This window comes from Halichoerus grypus, chromosome 10 (genome assembly GCF_964656455.1).
Source record: "Halichoerus grypus chromosome 10, mHalGry1.hap1.1, whole genome shotgun sequence".
In the NCBI taxonomy this organism is placed as follows: domain Eukaryota; kingdom Metazoa; phylum Chordata; class Mammalia; order Carnivora; family Phocidae; genus Halichoerus; species Halichoerus grypus.
Genome location: NC_135721.1, coordinates 76616411 through 76637378, shown reverse-complemented (window position 1 = coordinate 76637378; position 20968 = coordinate 76616411). Strand labels below are relative to the sequence as shown.

The 20968-nt window shown below is 47.6% G+C and overlaps 1 protein-coding gene across 4 annotated transcripts in view; it reads left to right on the top strand.

Annotated features, from left to right (window-relative positions):
• The window catches only part of CRACDL (CRACD like), a 137314-nt gene extending 116554 nt beyond the window's left edge, over nucleotides 1–20760 (top strand). For 3 of the 4 annotated variants that reach the window (XM_036110742.2, XM_078056653.1, XM_078056654.1), the window contains exons 8-10: nucleotides 17524–17696; nucleotides 18945–19089; nucleotides 19933–20760. In XM_036110742.2, coding sequence (XP_035966635.1) covers nucleotides 17524–17696; nucleotides 18945–19089; nucleotides 19933–20075 — 461 coding nt within the window. In that variant the 3' untranslated portion in view covers nucleotides 20076–20760. The remainder of the gene's footprint in view (nucleotides 1–17523; nucleotides 17697–18944; nucleotides 19090–19932) is intronic. The other variant, XM_078056656.1, reaches the window with a different exon arrangement.
• The last annotated feature ends 208 nt before the right edge of the window (nucleotides 20761–20968 follow it).

Sequence of the window (20968 nt, the reverse complement as noted above, 5' to 3'; positions counted from 1 at the left end):
TTTTGTATATTATATGTATTGTATATTGTATTCTTACTGTTAAGTAAGCTAACAAAAAAGTAGCTAAAAAATTAAGAAAATCATAAGAGAAAGTATGTTTACAGTACTCTATTTATCCAAAAAAATTCAAATATAAATGGATGCTAGCACTTCACATCTTTGTTATTCAAGGGCCAACTGTGTTCATATATCTTGAATTCTTAAAGAAAACCAAGTCTGTTCATGCCTGTCTTTTTGGCCTATCCTCCCCTTCACCATTCCTTCCCAACCAAGTATGGTCAACACTCTGGGCCTCTGTTTCTCCACCTTTCCTGTGCCCCTCAAACGGCATATATTTTCTCATCCTTGGTTGCCTCCCAGTGCACCAGCCTCTCCTTGGTGCCCCCAGACAGAACACATCTCAGGTTTCCACCTGTTTCCTCAAGTTCTGTCTTGCCTTGACCCCCTCAGCCATAGCAACCAGCCCCTGGCCATCTGTGGGCACACATCTCAACATTCATAATTCAGTTTATCCACACCTCCCCCACCCCAGATCATTTTCCTTCTCAGTTCCCCCATCTATGCAGATAAGCTAGAGATCTCCGAGTCATCAAAAAGATTTTAATATGGAAAATACTGAAAGGCCTAAAAATTATAGGGAAAAATCACCTTGTAATCCTGCTTTTCTACAATTACATAAAAAGGGACATGCCTTTCTGACCAAAATGGAGTAAACACACACCACCCTATCCCTCCCACTGCTAAAATTTAAAACCCTGGACAAAATGCAGGAAGTGAATGTCAGGATTCTGAAAGGCAGGTAAGAGTGGATGGGCTGGGTAGTGAGATCAGGACTCTGAAGGCCTCCCTGCCCTACCACCGTGGTGCCAACAACCCTTGCAGGCCCCAGCTCTGTGATTCTCCAGCCCTGCTCCTCTTGCTCCCAGCCCAGCACCGGCTCCACAGGACAGAGTTTGTTGGATGGTCTTGGCCCTACTCCAGGTGAGCGCTAGCAGCTAAGCAGCAAGCCGCTATATATGAAGGCAGTCCCAGCAGGGTGGAGCTCCTTGGATTTTCTCATCCCTGTGCCAGGCCAGTGCCAGCAGCAGACTGGAACCTCTTGTCCTGGTCGCTGTGGCAATGGCGTCTTTTAGGGCAGAGCTTTTTTAATCCTTCCAGTCCTACTCAGGTGAGCACCAGCAAAAAGGCACCCACCTCCACCCATAGCAGCACCTGAGGGTCAAAAGCCCTTTAATTCTCGAGACAGCACCCCGGCAGAGATCTGGTAATGAAACTATAGCCCCTCCACAGCAGTGGCAACAGTGACAGGTGTGCTGGTGGTGGGTCTGCAGGCTTCTTTCTGTCACCACTCTGCCCTGAGGAGCCCCAGTCACGAGAGCACACCGCAGTGCAGAGGCTAAGCCCTGGTTTCCTAGCCAGAGAACCTTGGGGGTGGAAATCATAGAAAGGAAACACCTGAGGAAGGGTCTTTTACCTACGTGTATGAAGTGCAGGATTCTTCTCCGAGTTGCACCTGCATGAGACCAACTAGAATCAGCACAGCAAAACCTTTGAGAATTTTAACAGGACCGAGTCTCAACATAACATTCAAAATGTCTAGGATACAAACCAAAAGTATCCAACATACAAAAGAATCAGGAGAACCTAAAAAATTCTCTAAGAAAAAAGCAATCAACACACCCCAAACTTGAGGTGATCCAAATGTTAGCATTATTAGACACTTTATTTTTATTTATTTTTAACAATATTTATTTTTAAAAAAACACAACAAACTCATGAGTTTATGGTTTTAAAAAAACTGCTTATTTTGTGCCCTCTTATGCTTGAATATAAAGCTCTCTCTGAATATTAGTAAGAGCCACTATGTGAAATTTATTATTAATCATCTTTTTTTAGGCACAAAGCTTTGCTGTATTTTTTTTTTTAGCAGAAACTGGAATTGAAGTTAGACAAAGACTTGAAAGCAACAAGTACACCATTTTCTATGAAGTAAGAGTGAGCACTCTTGAAATGAATGGAAAGATAGAAATTTTCTGCAAAGAAATAGAAGCTATTAAAAAAATACAGGCTTCTTAGAACAGGAAAACATAGTAACAGAAATAAAAGAGTCATTAGAAGAACTCAGTAGAATAGAGATCACAAATGAACCCATGAACTTCAAGACAGATGAATAGGAAATATCTAGCCTGAGTGTGGAGAGAGAAAAAAAAAACCTCAGAGACCATTGGAACAATATTAAAAAGTCTAACATTCATATCCTAGGAATTCAGAAGGAGAAGAGAAAGATTTGAGCAGGAAAAAATATCTGAAGGAATAGTGACTGAAAACTTCCTAAATTTTTGAAAAACATGAATTTACAGATCCAAGGAGCTCAGGTGAATTATTTTTGCCTTTGTTTTAAGAAAGCCATATTTGCATGGGTTTATTTCATCTTCTCAACAAATGGTTCTGGAGCATGTGAACATCCATAAGCAAAAATAGGAACCTTGACCTAAGTCTCACGTCATGTACCATGATTAACTCAAAAGGGGGCCAATGAGTTAAATATAAAGTGAGACTACAAAACTTTCAGGAACTTTTAGGAGAAAATCTTTGGAACATAGGACCAGGCAAAGAGTTCTTAGACTTGACATCAAAGCATGATCCATAAGAGGAAAAATTGATAAATTGGACTTCACCAGAATTAAAAACTTTTGCTCTGCCAAAGACCCCATTAAGAGGATAAAAAAACAAGCTACAGAATGTGAGAAAATATCTGCAAACCACATATCCAATAAAGGATTAGTATCTAAAATATATAAAGCATTTCCAAAAGTCAACAGTACAAAGCCAAAAAATACAGTTAGAAAATGGGCAGAATACATGAGCAGATATTTCACCAGTGGGAATATACCAATGGCAAAGAATCATGTGAAAAGATGTTCAACGTCATTAGCCATTAGAGAAACACCAATTAAGACGATACTGAGATATCATTACATATTAGAATGGCTGAAATAAAAGAGCTAGTCTGACCACATGCTGGAGAGGACGCAGAGCAACTGGAACTCTTATACATTGCTAGGGGAAATGCAAAATGGTGCAGTCACTTTGGAAAACAGGTTGGCGGCTTCTTAACAAAATTAAAAATACATTTACATTATGACATAGCAATTCCACATCTTAAGTATTTATCCTAGATAGATGAAAACTTAGGTTCACACAAAAGCCTGTACGTGAATGTTTATGGCAGCATTATTCACAGTCACCGAAAACTGGAGACACCCCAGATATCCTTCAGTCGGTCATTCAAATAATGGAATATTACTCAGCAATAAAAAAAGAATGAACTGTCAGTACACACAATAATGTCTTAAATGCATATGCTAAGTGAAAGGAACCAGTCTTAAAAGATTACAAACTGTATTATTCCATTTATATGACATCTGGATGAGGCAAAAATATAGAGACAGAACAGATCAGTAGTTGTCAGGGGCTGGGGGTAGAGGTAGGGTCCCCCTACAAAGGGGTAGCATGAGAGAATTCTTTGGGGTGTTGACAATGTGTATTTGTGACTTTTCACAAGAATCTAAGTGTGTTAAAACTCCTAGAACTCTATAACAAAAAAGATGAATTTTACTCTATGTAAATTTTAGAATAATCATTTAAATGGCACAAAAAAGTGACAATCACCTTTTCTCCACCCGTCTCTGAACCTCGGAAATCCCACCCACAGAAAGAGCCACCACCAGCTCCTTCCTGTGCCCGTTGCAGTCCGAGCTACATCAGTATCAACATACAGATAGAGGCACATGAATCTTTTTTTTTTCCCACGAAAGTGCTATACGTGTTGGCTCACAATTTGATACTTTTACTCCACAATAAGACATGGGCCTCTTTTCTGATCAGAATGAGTCACTCGATCTCATTCCTTTTAAGGGCTACAGAGTACACATACCATATTTTATTTAACCATTCCCTACTTGAAGGGCATTCGGAGTGCGTTGAGGTTTTTTGTTTTTGGTTTTTTGTTTTTTTTTTTGCTGCAATAACCATTCTTTTTTATTTCAATGGAATCACACTGTTGCTTCTCTAGGATAGATTCTTAAAAGTGGGCTTTCTGACTCAAGCTTCAGATTGCCCCCCATAAAGGTGGTACCAGTTCACACATCTTGGCACAGAATAGAGATTTTTCTTCCCCCTCTCATCAGCACGAGGTGTTGTCAGTCTTTTTTTTTTTTTCAGTCCGATGGATGAAAATGTCCTCTTTGGTCAGCAGGTCCTGGCCATCCTAATGTGGAGTGTCTTTATCCTGCCCCCACGTCAGCCCTCCTGGTCTTTAACCCGACGCCCACAGCACTTCCCTGTGACTCTCTCTTCCCTGGTCTGGGTCTAACCATGGAGTTTTCCTCTTTAAAACTCTCGATGCCTTCCCACTGTATATGGGAATAAAAGTTAGACGCATTTAAGGCTTTGTAGATTCTGGCCAAGGTCAACATTTCTGCCTTCCTAAGTTCGCTGGGCTACTCCTTCACTTCCTCTGACATCTCCAGCCCCACCCCTGCCACCAGCTCCCCTCCCCACTCTGCACACACCCCTGCTTGCCCCAAGCGCACTCTGCATTCCTGAACTCAATCTTGAGCCCCCTGAGCACGTCCACGGTTTTGTTTTTCTCTGTGGAGTGTCCGTGCCTGGGGGTCTCCTGACCTGCAGTTGGGTGTACCCTGCCGTGGTTTGCAGGATACCAAGGGCAAGGCACGGGGCTGGGTGGTAAGATTGAAGAGTGTGGATATAGAGGTTTTACTCCAAGGTCCAACCTTTGGGGGCTGTGGGGTTCTGAGCAAGTGACTTTCTTAACCTCTGAGTCTTCATTTCCTCCTTTGTAAAACAAGGTTATTAGTAATAGTAATTCGCGGGGCAGCAAAAGCATTGAAACTACAAAATGTGCTGCAGTTTCAGCCATAATTTCCTAAGGACAGTCGTAATTTCCTAAGGATGTACCAAAATATCCTCATCTGAGCTGCCTAGAACAGTATGTGGGAATGGGATTCTCTCTGTCCTGGTTTAAACCAGTGAAGGCACCGACATGGGAAGATGAGACCCCAGAGAGAATGTGTGTGCAGAATATTGCAGAATAGAGACTGTTTCTCACCCCCCCATCAGCACTAGGTGCTGTCAGTCTGTCATTTTTTTTTTTTTCAATCTGATGGATGAAAATGTCCTCTTTGATCAACAGGTCCTGGCCATCCAAATGTGGATACCAGGAAGGTATGAGAATCTTCTGGTTCCCATCTGGGGCAGGGTAATGGACTGTAGGAGATCAGGGTCATGCTCTGCTTTGCTCTAAAACCTGGCAGCCCAGCAGTCAGGTTCCTACAGAGGTGCAGCCCATTCCCTAGGGTGTGGAGGGGCAGTGCCACCCACCGTCCATCTACCGCACTGGTGCCACTTTAGAGTGCATGAGGCACTTTTCTCCAGGGCAGCCATAAACCTCGTGTGGGGACTGAAGCCCCCTGTGCGCTTAGCCCAGGGCTCAGTACAGTGGGAGAGAAGTGGGCTTGAAGAGGGAAGGCAGCATCTTCATGACAGAAGCGGGCGAGTGTCCCGGGCAGAGGGTGCCAAAAGCCTGAGGGGTGAGGCCAGAGTTGAGGACTGCAGGGACACCAGCAGGACAGCCCTGGGAGCGGATGTCCAGACACAAGGCAGGGGGCACTGGCTGATTTCAGGGAGCGTTCGCCAGATCCTGGAACAGGGGCATCAGCCCAGCTCAGGAATTGGACCACCTGGTCAGTCGGGCACGCTGTGTCAGCCAGAAGGCATCATGGGCTCTGCAAGGCTCCCTCGGCCCGGAAACTTGGAGCAGCACTGAGATCATTGGTTCATAGTGCTGGCCGCAAATTGGGGTCATCACCCCCACAGGCTCAGGTTGATGGGTGCAGGGGGAGCCCAGACGATGGGAGTGTTCGCAGGTGATCCTAATGTGAGGCCAATGTGGAGAACGCCTTGTTCTAGGGCAGCGCTTCTCAAACTTACAGATGTCTGTGAATCTGCTTTAAATGAAGATTCGGATTCTGATGAGGACAGTACTGCTGGTCTACAGATCAACATTTGAGTGGCAAGGATCCAAATCTATGTTAACCAACATGGAACTGTTAGCCTCATGTGGCTGTTTGTTTATTTATTTATTTATTTATTTTAAGTAAACTCAACGTGGGGCTGGAACTCAGGACCCCAAGATCAGTTGCACGCTTTACCGACTTGAGCCAGCCAGGCACCCCACGTGTGGCTGTTTAAATGTAAACTTAAATGAATTAAAATTAAATTTGAAAAAATCAGTTTCTCAGTCACACTGGCCACATCTCAAGGACTCAGCAGCCCTGTGTCTTATGACGAGCTGGCAGCACAGAGAGCATTTCCACCACTGCAGAAAGTTCTATTAGATGGCACTGTTATGGGGCAAGTAGTGGCTTCTGTCTGACACCCTATAAGAGCTGTGCACCTCACCTGTTTGTCTGTGTGTCTGTCTCCCGTGCTGTATCGGCTTCCCAAAGTCAGGGTCTGCAGTGGATTTAACCCATCACTTAACACTCAGTATACAGGTAAATAATGACAATAATAGTTAATGTATATTAGGCACTCACTAAGTGCCAAAAATCATATTAAATGCTTTACATTTTAATTTCCAACAATAATCCTATTTTATAAATGGGAAAGCTGGAACGCAGCATAAAGCGAAAGAACTTGCTCAAAGGAACATAGCAGGTGACCTGGGGAGGGGAGTTTGGTGCCACGTAGACGTCCTCTGCAGCCAGACGTTCTTCACTGTTATGCCGTTCTGTGGTGGTTCTCCACTGGGGGCAGTGTTGTCCCCCAGCAGACATTTGGCCCTGTCTGGAGACCTACTTGATTGTCACAGCTGTGGTGGGAGGGAGACGCTACCAGCATCTAGTGCGAGGGGTTAAGCGTATCACAGTACACAGGACAGCCCCCAACACCAAAGAATCATCCAGAATGCGGGGTGGGGGGGTGGTCATACTCCTTAATATGAAATGGTCTGTGATGTAGTGAATGAAGAGTAAAGACAAAGCCTGTGTTCAGATCCCAGCTTTGTTACATATCAGCCATGTGATTCTGGACAAGTCCTTTACTCCATGAGATTCTGTGCTCCTGTCTCTGAAATGGGGGGTTGAAAAGGTTCTTACAGGGAGGTTTGTGAGGGTCATTAGATATGATACTGCTCTGAAAATCAAGACTGAATAAACCTTAGCCATTAACATTTCTTGGATGGAGAGAGATTTCCCTACCTGTCCAGGGGGAGCGAGGCAGGGCCAACAGATAACAGAGGAAGGAAAATCTAAGCCCTGTGGACAAGGGCCATCCCTGAAACTAATCACTTGTTCTCCAGTGGCCACTTGAGACAGATCTTGCAGAATTCCAGCTGTCCCTGGAGAGCCACAAGGAATCCAAGGTGGGGTGTTTGTGTCCATGCTGAATTATAAGAGAGTGCCATGTAATAGAGTTTTGCTACTTTTTCTCCTTCGTCTATGGTAGCTCAAAATTATTTTCAGATCAACAGTGCCTCTCCGTCCCCAGTTATATTACCTGGCAGGTAATGGACAGCTGTCTCCATGCCCAGAGATGGACTTTGGTCACTGCCTTCTGCTGAGAGGCTGTTTTAATTGCACAGTGGCAGGTGAGCAAATGGACTTGAGTCCAGGCTTGCGTATCACAACTCTGTGTCCTCAAGCCGTCTCCACCTTCTGGGGTCTCCACTTTGAGATGAGGGGATCGGGCTGGACGGCTTGGGGATGTCTGCCGCTTGCCCTGCGGAGCACTGGGCAGCTGTACCTGAAGCTAAGCCAAGAGCCTGGCAAAGCCTCTGACGCCTGGGGCGCCCCCAGTAAATGTGCCTGCACGTGCCCAGGTTCCCGACCTCACACATCCAAATGCAGATGTGATTCGTGCATTGATTTTTGTTTATAAATGCTTTTTCACAGATTTCTCACCTAGGAGCAACAGAGCCCTAAAGCAGTTATAGCTTGTGCTATGAAAACAACAAGAAAAAAAGTAAAGCAGACCCCAGGCCCCCACTGGGGAAAACACTCACATAAATTGCCACTGTGGAGGCCTGCATAAACCCCTGCCCTTGGACAAGGACTGACCACTCCCCCGCTGAGGAACATGCTGTGTTATCAGACCCTCATAAACGCTGACATTGGGAAACCTTCTGACTCCATCGGCCCTTTCCCCAGGCCTGCATCACTTATAAAACCATGACGCCCTGAGAGTTAGCGGTATCGTTTGACGGAGTGTGCCGCACGTGGGTGAACAAGGGGGACATGCTCCCTGGAGACTGTCCATGAAACCAGGAAAAAGGGCGCAGTCTTGGCCCTCACAGGCTCTCACCTCTTATGATCCAAACAAGCTACCAGGACTGTTTAAAACAACAGTGGCATTTTTTTTTTTTTTCCTGTTAATGTGGGTTTGAAGATTGTGAGAGAGGAAATCTGTAGGTCTGAGGGTGGGTCTTAGGAGCTGGGGTGAGGAGGAAACCCCAGCAGTGTCTCCTGGCCTTGGAGTAGGGAAAAGCCATAAGGACAGTTTCGCCCTGGTGGCCGGGAAAGAGGCTCCCAGACACAGTTGTTGTCTTCTTGAGAGCGCCATTTTGCCATCAGGCTGTGAAGTGAGTGTTTAGAGAGGTATGTTCTCTGCCCCTGCTGACCCATGAAGTCTTATTTCGGGAAGGAAAGGGAGGAGGAGGGATTCAGGATAAACCTTCAGAGGATGGAGCAGGAGGGTGATGGGCTGGGTGAGGGGGGACAGCAGTAGGAAAGTCGAGTGGTCCAAGGACCTCCTGGTGCTTTTGAGGGCTGAGGGGATGTGAAGAGGATGGGAAGGTTCTGCTGACGAGGGAGGGGACATCCTTGGGAGAACCCCGGCCCCCTCCGGCAGTAGCCTTGCCTAAGTGCAGTGTGGAAACAGCTCCGTGGTGCACACTTGCCTTGTTTCTGTATCTGGACAGGGAGCTGGACTCTTCCTCCTTGCTATCCAAGCACCAAGTGAGTCCTGATTATCCTAGAGTAGTTTTTGAGGGTTGTTTTGTTTGTTTTTTACTAAGAATGATACACGTGCAAAGAAAGGTGCAGATCATATGTGTGCAGCTTCATGAATTTTCACATACCGAACACACCAGACAAGAAACAGAAGGAGACCAGTGCCCCAGAGGCCCCTCATGCCCCCTGCCAGCAGGCTCTGGGACTCATTCCTGGACCATGGACCATGTGTTAGCTGTCGAAGGATCCTTCTATTCCTAATTGCTCTTTCAGAAGAGCCTGTGTGCAGGGCCCTGGAGAGAGGTGTTAGATTAGAAACAGCCTTCCTGTCTGTAGACTCAGCACTTGCCACAGCCTGGTGCCTCGTGGGCACTCATCAGGTACAGTTGATTCTCATTATTTAGAGTAGGTATGCTCCATAAAGTTGCTGTGAATCCTGAATTAGCGAATACCGAACCACTGCTCCTAGAAGAAATAGAGTAGAAATCAGAGTTAGTGAGCCTCTGATTACATTTCATCAACCGATCAGCACATAACCTTGTTTTATGTGTGTTTCTGTTTAAAGACACCGTATTGTATGTATTAGTGATTAATTACCATCCAGCTCACAGCCAACAAAACTGAAACTCAGGCCTGAATGAAGTTCATCTGACAAACGTATTTTCTCCGTGAGGTACCCCACAGTCTTCTTGTGCTCGGGAACACTGGACAGCGCTTTAGCAATAGATGTGGGGGGTATTTTAGACAGTAAAATCCCCCAAAAAACCCCAAAAATGCAAGAAATGTGGCACTAAGTTTACCGCGAAAAGGACATTTGTTTACAGTATGAAAGCAGAAACAGGAAAGAAACCGAGAGTCCCCTTGTTCGACATCAGCTGGGACCGTGCTCGTCCAGATATTCAAATTTTTCACTGCTCTGCACGTGTCTGCAGATGCCCGTGAAGGGTCACAAGAACCGGTCTGGGCATTACAAATACATTTTAACGAGTAGGCGAATTCACAGACACGGAATCCACAAACAGGGAGGACTGACTGTATTGGTTGAATGAGGAGAGGAAGGAATGGCAGTTAGTTTAATTTGGAGGTAGAAGTAGAGCACAGCCCCATCGCACATCATTCAAAACAGGAGCTTGCTCTGTGAAAAGCCCTTACTCCCCAAACGCTCAGCACAGTTTTGAGACAGTTTGCTCACAGTTAAAAGCCCAAGTTCTACTATGAGATCGCCCAGCCTAGCTCATGGACAGCACTGGTGAGGAGCGACTGCAGACTTTGCCAGCATGTATTGATCAGGCACTGTCTGTGTAAGCTGAGACTGACCATCGATCAATAAATGCTTTTTAAAAGACCCCAAACTCTCACCTTTCATGTAGGAAACCTGGCATAAACCCTGAGCATAGGTGAGACCTCACGTGTCCCCAGAGTCCAGGATCCCACCCCCACTCCGCCAGGCCCCTTAGTGTGTGTTGACCCACCTCGTCGCCCCCATGTAACCCAGGGCCGCGGCGGAGGACCTGGAGGGGAGACAGAAACGGAGGATGTTTGCTGTTATTGGAGCACCTAGGCACTATTCTGGCTCCAGCTAGTTGGGACAGATGTTAATGATGCATGCACTTTAGATCAGAAATCTTAGAGTGTAGGGCGCCTGGGTGGCTCAGTCGTTGAGCGTCTGCCTTCGGCTCGGGTCATGATCCTAGGGTCCTGGGATCGAGCCCCACATCGGGCTCCCTGCTCCGCGGGAGGCCTGCTTCTCCCTCTCCCACTCCCCCTGCTTGTGTTCCCTCTCTCGCTGTGTCTCTCTCTGTCAAATAAATAAATAAAATCTTAAAAAAAAAAAATCTTAGAGTGTAAACTCAGGCCTCTCCTTCCACAAAGAGTGTTTTGAAAAGCTGGGAATGAGCCGTTGATACGTATTTTTAAGATGACAGCATAATGGAAAAAGTTCGAAGGAACGTGCCAAAGTGTTAGCACAGCTCTCCTGGGTAATTTATTTACGGGAAACTTTCTTCTCTTTTTTTATACTTTTTTCTGCCTTCTGAATTTGTACAATGTGCATGTGTACTTTTATAAACAAGGAAGACATTTGTGAAAGGAGAAAGAGTCTTAAAAATTGTGGCTTCAAAAATGGCAGCATATGCTAAATTTTCTAGCGGCGTAAGAATCCCGCCGTCCCGCTGTGTGTTAGCTTAGGGCAGAGATTGCTTTATTTTTCTCAGCCAAAGGGCAGGAAACCCTGGTAGTTTACATTGTACAGCTCATTGCCTCTCACTCAGAAGACAGTCTTCATGACAGCTCCCAGCTTCCAGACTCACAGCTGTGTCCTGCCTGTCACATGGGGTGTAGACCACTGTTGGAGTCCCAGCCTCATCCCCTCAGTGGGTCATTACAGAAGTCTTTCTGAATGAAAGAAACAGTACCCAAGGCCAAATTGTAATAGGCTCCAAAAAGAAAAAAAAAAAATCACTGACCAGTAAGTCAAAATGTGATAAGAGTCATCTGCCTCATAGAGGGCCAGTTGAATATCTCTAGAAATGGTGTAACATTAAGGATATGTGAATGGTTAATTTTAAGTCTTCCTGTATAAAAATAGCTTGGTCAAAATGCCAAACATGGGTCCAAAAGCTGTGTGGTTTTCTTCACCATTGTACTTAGAGTTGGGGTGGGGGGGTGGGACGCATGGGTATTTTCAGAGTGATATATATAGTAGGCTCCCAGGAAGATGGATGAAAATTGGGCTGCCATCTTGGGCAGTATGTAGTTGCCTCAGAGCCTGCCTGCCGGCTGGCGGTCCACAACACATAGCATCTACAAGAAGGAACAGAGTGCTTGCTATTCTAGAGAGTGTGGCTTCGGTGGACACTGCGTTGCTTGGGCTAGGCTCCTCCATGACACAGACCACATGGCTTTGTCCACCCTCCGCAGCCCATGAAGGACAAGGCAACTGTCCTTACGGTGTGGTTCATGAGGAGACAAGGACATGCACAGCATCAGGATGTAGTCTGCTTGAACCGTCATGGACCATGTCCTTGGGAACTAAGAGTCAGCCTGGCCGCCTGGCCCAGCAAAAAGCTGGGAGACAACCCAGTGCTTGCTTTGGGTTTGTTTTGTTTTGTCACAGTAGAGGACACTGGCAAATGGCTTACTGGCCTCCATCATGTCCTGGCTAAGATGTGACCAAAGTCTGCATCTCTCCTCAAGTGGGAATAACAACAACAGAATAACATTAGTACCCGTTTCGGGGGCAGCTCGCACTCTTCAGCTCACTCGGTGCCGGACGCTGTGCTAAGTCCTTCCCGTGGGTGATCCCATTACATCTTCACAACCACGTAGGAGGTGTAGATAGTGGATGATCTCGTTCAATCTTCAGTCACATTAGGAGAGGTACACACTGCTCCTTTCCTCATTTTACACTGAAATTGAGTCACAGAGAGGTTCTGGAATTTGCCCAAAAGCACCTTGCTAGCCTGAGGCCTTCTTCCTAGACATGGAGGCCCCAGGGCCACATCAGTAGCTGCTCTGTTTCCTGGCCCCAGGGAGGAAGCAGTCCTCATTACCACAGCCTATTGAACTAACCCTCAAGAACGAGAGCTCTTGGAAATGAATGCTTGAACAATAAATATACTTTTCAAATTAAACCCTTGAGGTGGGAAAGCATGTTAAGAAGGAGGAATCTGGAGAAAAACTAATGTATAAACTCCTCATAGCCTCCCTCTTTGACAGAATCATATCCTCAAAATAACAACAAGAACAAAAGTTATTTTCCCCTACCAAAAGTTGCCCTCCTATGAAATTAAGTTATTTAGGGCAAGCTTTGTGGCTGTCACAGCTTCCTGCATCTAGAGCATTCCGTCTTCCAGCAATTTTACTCTACGTATGCTGTACAACAGGTCAAGTTTGCTGCCTTTCATTCCAGGCAAGATGTGTTTGGGGGAGTCCGTCTCTTTCAGGCTCTCAGTCAAGGAGATCACACAGATACGGACGTGAATTGGTGGTTTCCTGTGCGTGAGAAACGTTCCTGGGCTGTTCATTGCAAACCCGGGCACACTTGACAGTTTGCAAAACCTGTTGTCATTTGGGGAGGAGAAATTGAGATGTCAGAGCCCTTTAGCCAAATCCCCAGAAGATTAAGGTTGTCTGTGTGTTGAGGCAGAAAGAAGAAAACAAAGGAGTGTTTTCAGCTCCTTTTAATCTGCTGCCACATCTATATTATCCTGGGATTAATGACATTTTGAACATGTTTAATCTCAGAAGCTATTTTATGGTTGAACCTTGACCCTGAATATTCATGCTGTAGAGCTACAGCATGCTGTGGGAAGTTTTTTGGCATCTGAAACCTGCCTTATCCCGCACATTACGTGTGTCTTCATTCCCTTCTCCTCCCTTTCCTTGTGGAATATGGCACATGGACCGTCCCCAACCTGTGCCCCTGCTGTGGTGCCAAGTGCAGGGAATGGGGGTGCAGACCAGAGTGGCCACCTAGGTCTTCTGCCCCAGAGCAGAATGCAGTCTCAGCCCACTGCTCTATCTGGGCTGACCTGGGACAGACCCTGACTGTGGGTTACATGAGGCTCCAGGTGGAATCGCAGGCCTCTCTGAACCATGGTAGGATGGTAGGATGCTTAGTGGCTCTTCTCCCTCCTTCCCGGTGTCTGGAATGTGCCCCACCCCTCCTGTGCCCTCCACCCATGAGGCTGGCCCTGGACCATCCTGTGAAAGGGTCTAGAGGCTTCTTTGCATTCCTGACAAGGAAGAAAGTGGGCAAGGAGAGAGCACGGGATACAAGGAAAGGTCACCTACTTCCAAAAGAAGCAGGAACCAAAAAAGAGAAATGGTGAAAGATCTTGGCCATATGCCCGGCCCAGGTTTGGTGACACTGCCGTTGTAGGTCGCTTGATCCCACACTGGGATCTCAAAGTCTACTGAGGGGAGACTAAAGTCCCGTTTCGGGGGCAGCTCGGGGGCCTGGCACAGGTGCGGTGCTTGCTCACCCCCATGTGTCTGCCCCTGAGCCCCGGATGCATGTGCTCACTCTTACGGAGTACAGCCAGAAACGTGGCTGCCCCCGACAGGCAGAGCAGAGGCCAGCACCCCTTCCCTGCTTGGGACGAATCTGCCAGCATGCTCTCAGGGAGAAAAAACCACCTCTTGCCAAGCCGGACCTGGTTGCATTGTTTCCAAGACCACCGTTCCCATGAGCACACTGGACGGGAGAACACGATGTGCCCCTGGTCCAGGGAGATGCCAGCCTTGAGCCCCTCTTCCACAGAACCTTCTCCAGTGACTTTTTAAATACTCTTTTTGGCTCAGATGGGGTCTAGGAATTCGTCAGAGCTGTCTTGTGCCCTTGTGATGAGAGTGACACGTGTGTCCGTGGCCGCACACAGACCTGAGGGGCTGGAGAGCCAGCCAGAGCACTTGGAGGTGCCACTCGGCCTCCAGTTTAAAACTTGGGATGGAAATTTTCTCTGTGCACACTTAGTCTTGACAGAACTATTCAGAATATTTTGTTGACTGAGGTCATGAGTTTGAACCCGTAGTGAAGTCCTCTCTCAGGTCGGCCCGTGCTGTGGCGAGGGCTCCTGACAGGCACAAGCAAGGCACAGCAGGGAGGACGGCACCACCAGACATCTCACTCCGTTCAGGAGAGAGCAAAGGGACGACCGTCACTGAGCGTGAGGAGAAGATCGAAGGAGAAGTGGAAAGAAACCTGTTAAAGGAAACAGTTAAAGTCCAGAAAGACCATGAGAACTCCCTGGAATGAGGGATTGAGGTTAAGGGATGAGAAATGCAGACTTGCTAGAAAACGTGGAACTACCTCTGGGTGCCCAACAGTCACTGGGTTCTCTGGACAAGAGATAAAACCTAAAAGAACATCGTAAATGAGCTAATATTAGAACACTACGTGGTACGTAGTCTCTGGAGTGCGTCTGTTAAGTAAGTTCTAATGACCAAAAGCACAGATCAGTGAGGTAGACAGTGAACTAGCATCAGGCAGTGGGGCAAGTCTCTCAAGAGAGTCACGGAAGGATTAGGAAAGGGAGAGAATGTTCAGCTAGGCTGACCAGAGCAGGCTTCATGGAGGAGGCAGCATCTGGGCAGACCCTTCATGGGCAAACAGGGATGATTCTCGAACAGGGTGTCCCATCCCTCATCACCTCCCGGACTGTGGCCACAGCCTCCCTCCTCGCCTCCCAGCCTTCCATCCCTTCCCAGTCATACTTCCCCTCCACACAGCCTCCAGAGCATGCCCTTGGTTCAAGCCCCGTGACCCCCATTATGGACAGGAAAAAGGCCGAGAAGACCCTTCTCCGTCAGGCTGTGCCTGATCCTTCAGCCCTCATGGCCGGCCTGCCCACAGCTCTGCCTTCTGCCCCCTCCACCTGGAAGGCCTTTCCTTGCCCCTCTGCTCAGCCGGAAAGGTTCCTTCTCCAGGTCCCAACCCAGACAGCACCTCACCTGCCACGTACCAGTGTTAGGCCCTGCATCCACCCAGCACTTTGTAAACTGTAGCATCTTCCAGTTTCCACTGCAGTTGCTTATTTGTATTTAGTCTCCCCTCAGTAGACTTTGAGATATTGGAAGAAAGACAATTGGATGTTTATTTTTCCACCTTAGGGTTTAACACAGTCCTTGTGCATCGCAAACACTGAAGGGAAGGAGGGAGGGGGGGTAAGGATGGAAGGAAGGAGGGAGGCGGGAGAGCAGAAATGCTGAGTTCTGGCTAATAGGATTGTACACTTAGAAGTAGTCTGAGCAAACCTGTTGAAATCAAGCATGGAACCAAGAACATTTGGGGGAAGAAGAGATGAAGGTTAAGGGTCAGGAACAAGGAGGAATTCCCAGGTTTAGGAGCAAGGGTCCTGGACAAGGACCTGGAGAGGGAACACCCACGGAGGACAGGCCTCCCAAGCAAGGTTATGCAGCCCCATCAGTACTGCGAGGGGTAGAGCAGGAGGAGAACGGGGAGACCTCAGGGTTTACCACTCAGTGGTCAGGTGGATGGAGAGAGCAGCGTTCATGGTGTGGCCGGGTCAGGACTTAGCTGAAGAGACACAGGCAGAGGCCACGGAGTGGAGGGTGGAGGAGAACAGAGGACTGGGGCTTCAAGGGGATGGCAAGGCTCAGGGGAGACAGTTTTTCGAGCCGTGGGGGAGCCAGGCACTTTGCAAAGCAGCAAGGAAGGAGTCAGCGGCCAGGGAGAGCCTGGAGAGGCAGGAAGGGTCAAGGGAGGAATGGAAGAGGTGGAGCGGGGTTCCCTGGGGACCAGCAGGGTGGAGGCCTCAGGGAGCAGCCAGGAGAGCGGGAGCCATTCCCAGCTGTCCAGGCCAGGGAGAGGTCAGTGTGCGAAGCCAGAGGCCCTTCCCAGCTCTGACACGAGACTGAAGCTTGCGGAGCCATGGCTTCTGTCCCCTGCCCCTCCTTGGTGACCCGGGGACGGAGAGAAAAAGACTGCAGGCTGAACCAGAGGCAGGAACAAGAACAGAGTCTTATCACAAGAACGTCTTATCACACCGGAGCAAGGGGTGGTGTATGCCAGGCCACCAAGAACAATGACACTAACTCATCCCAGACATCTGCATGCATTGTGGGACACGGACCCTGCCTCCCCTCACTGACTGGGATGTCAAAGGGAAAGTGGGAAGGGGCCAGGGGCCAGGTGTATGGGGAGGCGCTTGCGTCTGTGTTGTGTGTGGTGGCAGGCAGACGTTCAGAGAGGCGGGCTCGTGGAGAACCTTCGCATTCAGCGTACTTTCGATATACCTGTGAGAAGCTGCTAAGCCATAGGTTTCCTTGAAGAAAGTAGGCTTGCTGCTTTCTTCTGTGGCTGAAGGTAATAAATTTTCATCATAGAAAATACGAAAATACAGAAGAGTTGAAAAGAGGGACAGCAACCCACGGTGCTCCCTTCCAAAGATAAGCATTGTGGACACAGAAGAAAATTCAACAAAACCTTGTGGTTTTGAAGGCACTATTTCTCTTCTCTCTAGAACATTAAGGAAAACAACTGTGGCTAGTTTTGGTGTCACTCTCTGCAAAAGGAAGGTTATGCTTACAAGTTTTTTAAAAAAAGAATAACAGTGTGTCTACAAAACTTCCAAGCAAATCAGGAATCACGTAGTATGTACTAGCCCAAAATGACAGGCTTATATTAAAGAAATCTTACCTATTTATGTACTTACTTTTATCTCATTCCAGGAAGTATTCTGTGGGAGGAAGGTGGCTTTAAAATGTGCAGATAGGAACAGCTGCATTTAATATTTTGTGGCTCAGACTAGAGGAGCATCCTCTCTTTGATGCATCTTTAAATGAGAAAACCAAGTCCCCTAAAGAAAAGTAATAGTCTTGCCAGAAAGGCTCCCAGGCCCTCTTTCCTCCTCCCTCACCCACCCCGGCCTCCTGCCCTTCTGTGCGGTGTTCTTTGTGTGGGAGAAGCCCAAGGTGAGACTGGACAGGGGCTGGGAGGTTTTGCATAACCTTGTGTCTTTACCCACAGAGAAGGGTCCCCCTCCTACAGCCGAGGGCCGGCCTGCACCACCCTGGATCACCATCGCTCGGCAGAAGCGAAGAGGGACCTCGGACCAGCCCCCAAACCAGGAAGACAAGCCCGGGGCCCGCACCGTGAAGTCTGAAATAGGAAAGCAAGCCAAGGCGCCCGAGAGAGCCCAGGTGCTTAGAGCAAACGCTTTCTGTCTCTGTGGGTCCGGGAGGGACCAGCCCGCTAGAGCTGGGGCCAGGCACCCCACGCATCCTGCATGGTCATCACAGGGACACTTGCCTGTGGTGTTTGCTGATGTCTGCCCTCTGTGTGTGCCGGGCCGCTGGAAGTGGGTGGATTGCTCAGGCAGTTGAGACAGCTCTCTGATCCCTGCCTCCTAGGCAGCGCGGCTCAGCATCTGGAGAAATGGAACGGGGTTAAACTAACTTCTCAGTTAGCAGCGTGGTGACCATGTCTGCAGCCCCATCTCGGCTCGTTGCACCGTGTGGACGAGCCCTGCGTTTGCTGCGGGGCTGGCTGCCTGCTGGGGCTCCTTCTTCCTCACCGCAGTCCGTGGGGCCGGGACCTGGGGGTTCCACTTTGCACTCTGGTCTGAAACAGTGTTTTCACACCCAAGCAACTGTGCTCGGAAATAGGATGAGACCCACAGCTTTTGTATTCCCCCTAATAGCCACCACGGTAAACCCATACGTGTGTTTCAGCCGTGGGAGGAAATGAGCCTGAGCCTGCAGCAGGACCTGCGCCCCTTCATTTGAACCAAAACCTCCATCACGTCTACCCTTGAAAACCTTCCTGCAGGCTGAGGGAATTTATAAAGCAAATATTAACCAGTCATCTTGGTTTGGGGCATCCACGTTCACACCAGGTGTCCTAAAAAATCCCAAAACTATTTCCAAACACAGTTCGCTTTGACTTTTAAATGGAATCCCTGCCATCCAACATGTGGGGCTAAGGCCAGGTGTGGGGACAGGGCAGAAGCCATGATGCCTGTGTGGGCTGAGTCCAAGGCCCCACGCTAGCCCGAGTCTGCCATCCTGAAGGCCCCTCTCAGCAAGGGCACAAAGCAGAGCTCTGCCAAGAAAGTACCAGTGGCACGACTCATCTTTGCACAGAAATGCCGTAGCCCGTTGCCTTTGGTTCTGTTTGCCCCCTGTGGGAATCTCAGGTCACCAAACAGCGTGTGTGTCTCTCTTGTGTCCTTTTTTTTTTTTTAAGATTTCATTTATTTATTTGACAGAGAGAGACATAGTGAGAGCAGGAACACAAGCAGGGGGAGTGGGAGAGGGAGAAGCAGGCCTCCCGCCGAGCAGGGAGCCCGATGCGGGGCTCGATCCCAGGACCCCGGGATCATGACCTGAGCAGAAGGCAGACGCTTAACGACTGAGCCACTCAGGCGCCCCTCTCTCGTGTCTTAATAGGAACCCATGAAGCAAGCCGACTTCGTCCGCAGCAAGTCTTTCCTGGTGGCTCCCGCCAGGCCCACTGTGGACCGGAGGCAGGGGACAAAGCTCTGCCTCCAGGAGGGGCTGCAAAGAGGAATCTCGTTGTCCCATCAGAACTTGGGTATGAAGCAAGCAGTACCAAACACTTTGAAATACGTTTCCAGGATTGGTCCTGCTTTTTTTGGTTTTCTTTTCTTTTTCCAAATTACTTTGCCACATTGATTTTTTAAACAGCTTTTACTGACACGTCGTTTAGGTGCCATAAAACTCACTGGTTTTAAGTGTACAGCTCAGCGAGTATATATTGACAGTGAGAATATATTTACTGACTTGTACAACCGTCACAATCCAATTTTAGAATACTTCCCTCACCCTAAAAAAAAACCTCATGCCCATTTACAGTCATTCAGTGTTCACGACCCCAGGGCTAGGCAACCACTAATCTACTTTCTGTCTCCATATTACTTGTTTTTTGGGGACATTTCTCATAAATGGAGTCATAAAATATGTGTTCTTCTGTATCTGGCTTCTTTGACCAAGCATATTGTTTTCGAGATTCGTCTCTGTTGTCACATGCATCAGTATTTTTAAATTTATTTTTCACTGTGGTAAAATACATAAAACAAAATTTGCCATCCTAGCCATTCTTCAGTATACAGTTTGGCAATGTTAAGAATATTCACACTGTGGTGCAAATCAATCTCCAGAGTTCCCGCAGTTTTATTCTGGAAGTTTCTCTCACCTCACTGCGTTGCTGGAACTGTTTTTGAGCCTGCTGTTCTGAAGTCTTTTTAGTACATAAATTATTCTATGCCTAAATCTTCTTTACATGTTTACGCATTAATGGATTTTATGTTTGAGACCACAGTTAAGACCTTGACGTATATTTTAAAGAAACACAAGAGGCTTAAGTGGAAATCCAAACTCATTTCTCATGTTTCTGTTTGTTTTGTCTTCTTTCCAGCAGCTCAGTCTGCAGTGATGACGGAGAAAGAATTGCATCAGCTGAAGAGAGCCAGTTACGCGAGTGCAGATCAGCCATCCTGGATGGAACTTGCCAGAAAGAAATCGCAAGCTTGGAGTGACATGCCCCAGATTATAAAATAGGCTGACAGCCTGCTGCTAAAGAATGTCCACTACCTTGACGGGTCACTGAGTCAAAAACTGCCAGTAAATCAAGGCAAACAAACTGTGAAACTGAAGAGTGATTTTATCGTCAAGTTAGGGGAGAACAAGCTTGGGGAAGAGGAGGGAACCAGGCCAACAAAGACAGACACACAGCCACAATCCTGGGCTCGAGGTGCCCTAAAACAAGAACACCATTGAAAAGGGCCAGGAACAAGGTCCTGTGCCCAAAGGTATGAATGTGAGTCTTTGAGAATTGCCTTGATAAAGAGGGCTCGGACAGGAAGAGAGTGGGAGTGAACCATGAATGCCGAAGTCAGGAGCGCCTGCCAGGTCAGAGGAGAAGGTCTTCCAGGAGAACGTGTGTCTCTGCTTCCACCCGAGATCAACCTGTGTCTCCGGTTCTCGTCTTGCCTGTGGATCCCGTCTTCTTTCATGTTTACTATTAGGCATGACATTTTTGGTAAAACAGGGATGCCATTTCCAAGAGCAGCTATAAAACCGTCTTCCTGAAGATAGTCACTCTAAGAAGGAGTGGATGGAACATAGCCGGGTTCATCAATTCACAGACTGTTTCCAAAAATAATTTTTAGACTTTTCCACAAGGCATCTGTGTCCTTAACCATTGCACAATGCATTGCCTGTTCAATAAAAGGTTTCAAACATGCCTCTGTCATGTGTGTAAATGTTCTTTCTACTGACACTTGGAGAATGTCCTCCAGCAATGAGTGAAATGCAGTGTATAGCATTTCAATGTGTGTGTGTGTGTATGTGTGTGTGTGTGTAAAATTCAGAATCTCAGTTGGGTTGATTTGGAGTTTTCTGAGATTCTTTTTTCCAATAAAATTTCAGTGTTTATTTTTGGAAATCAGAAG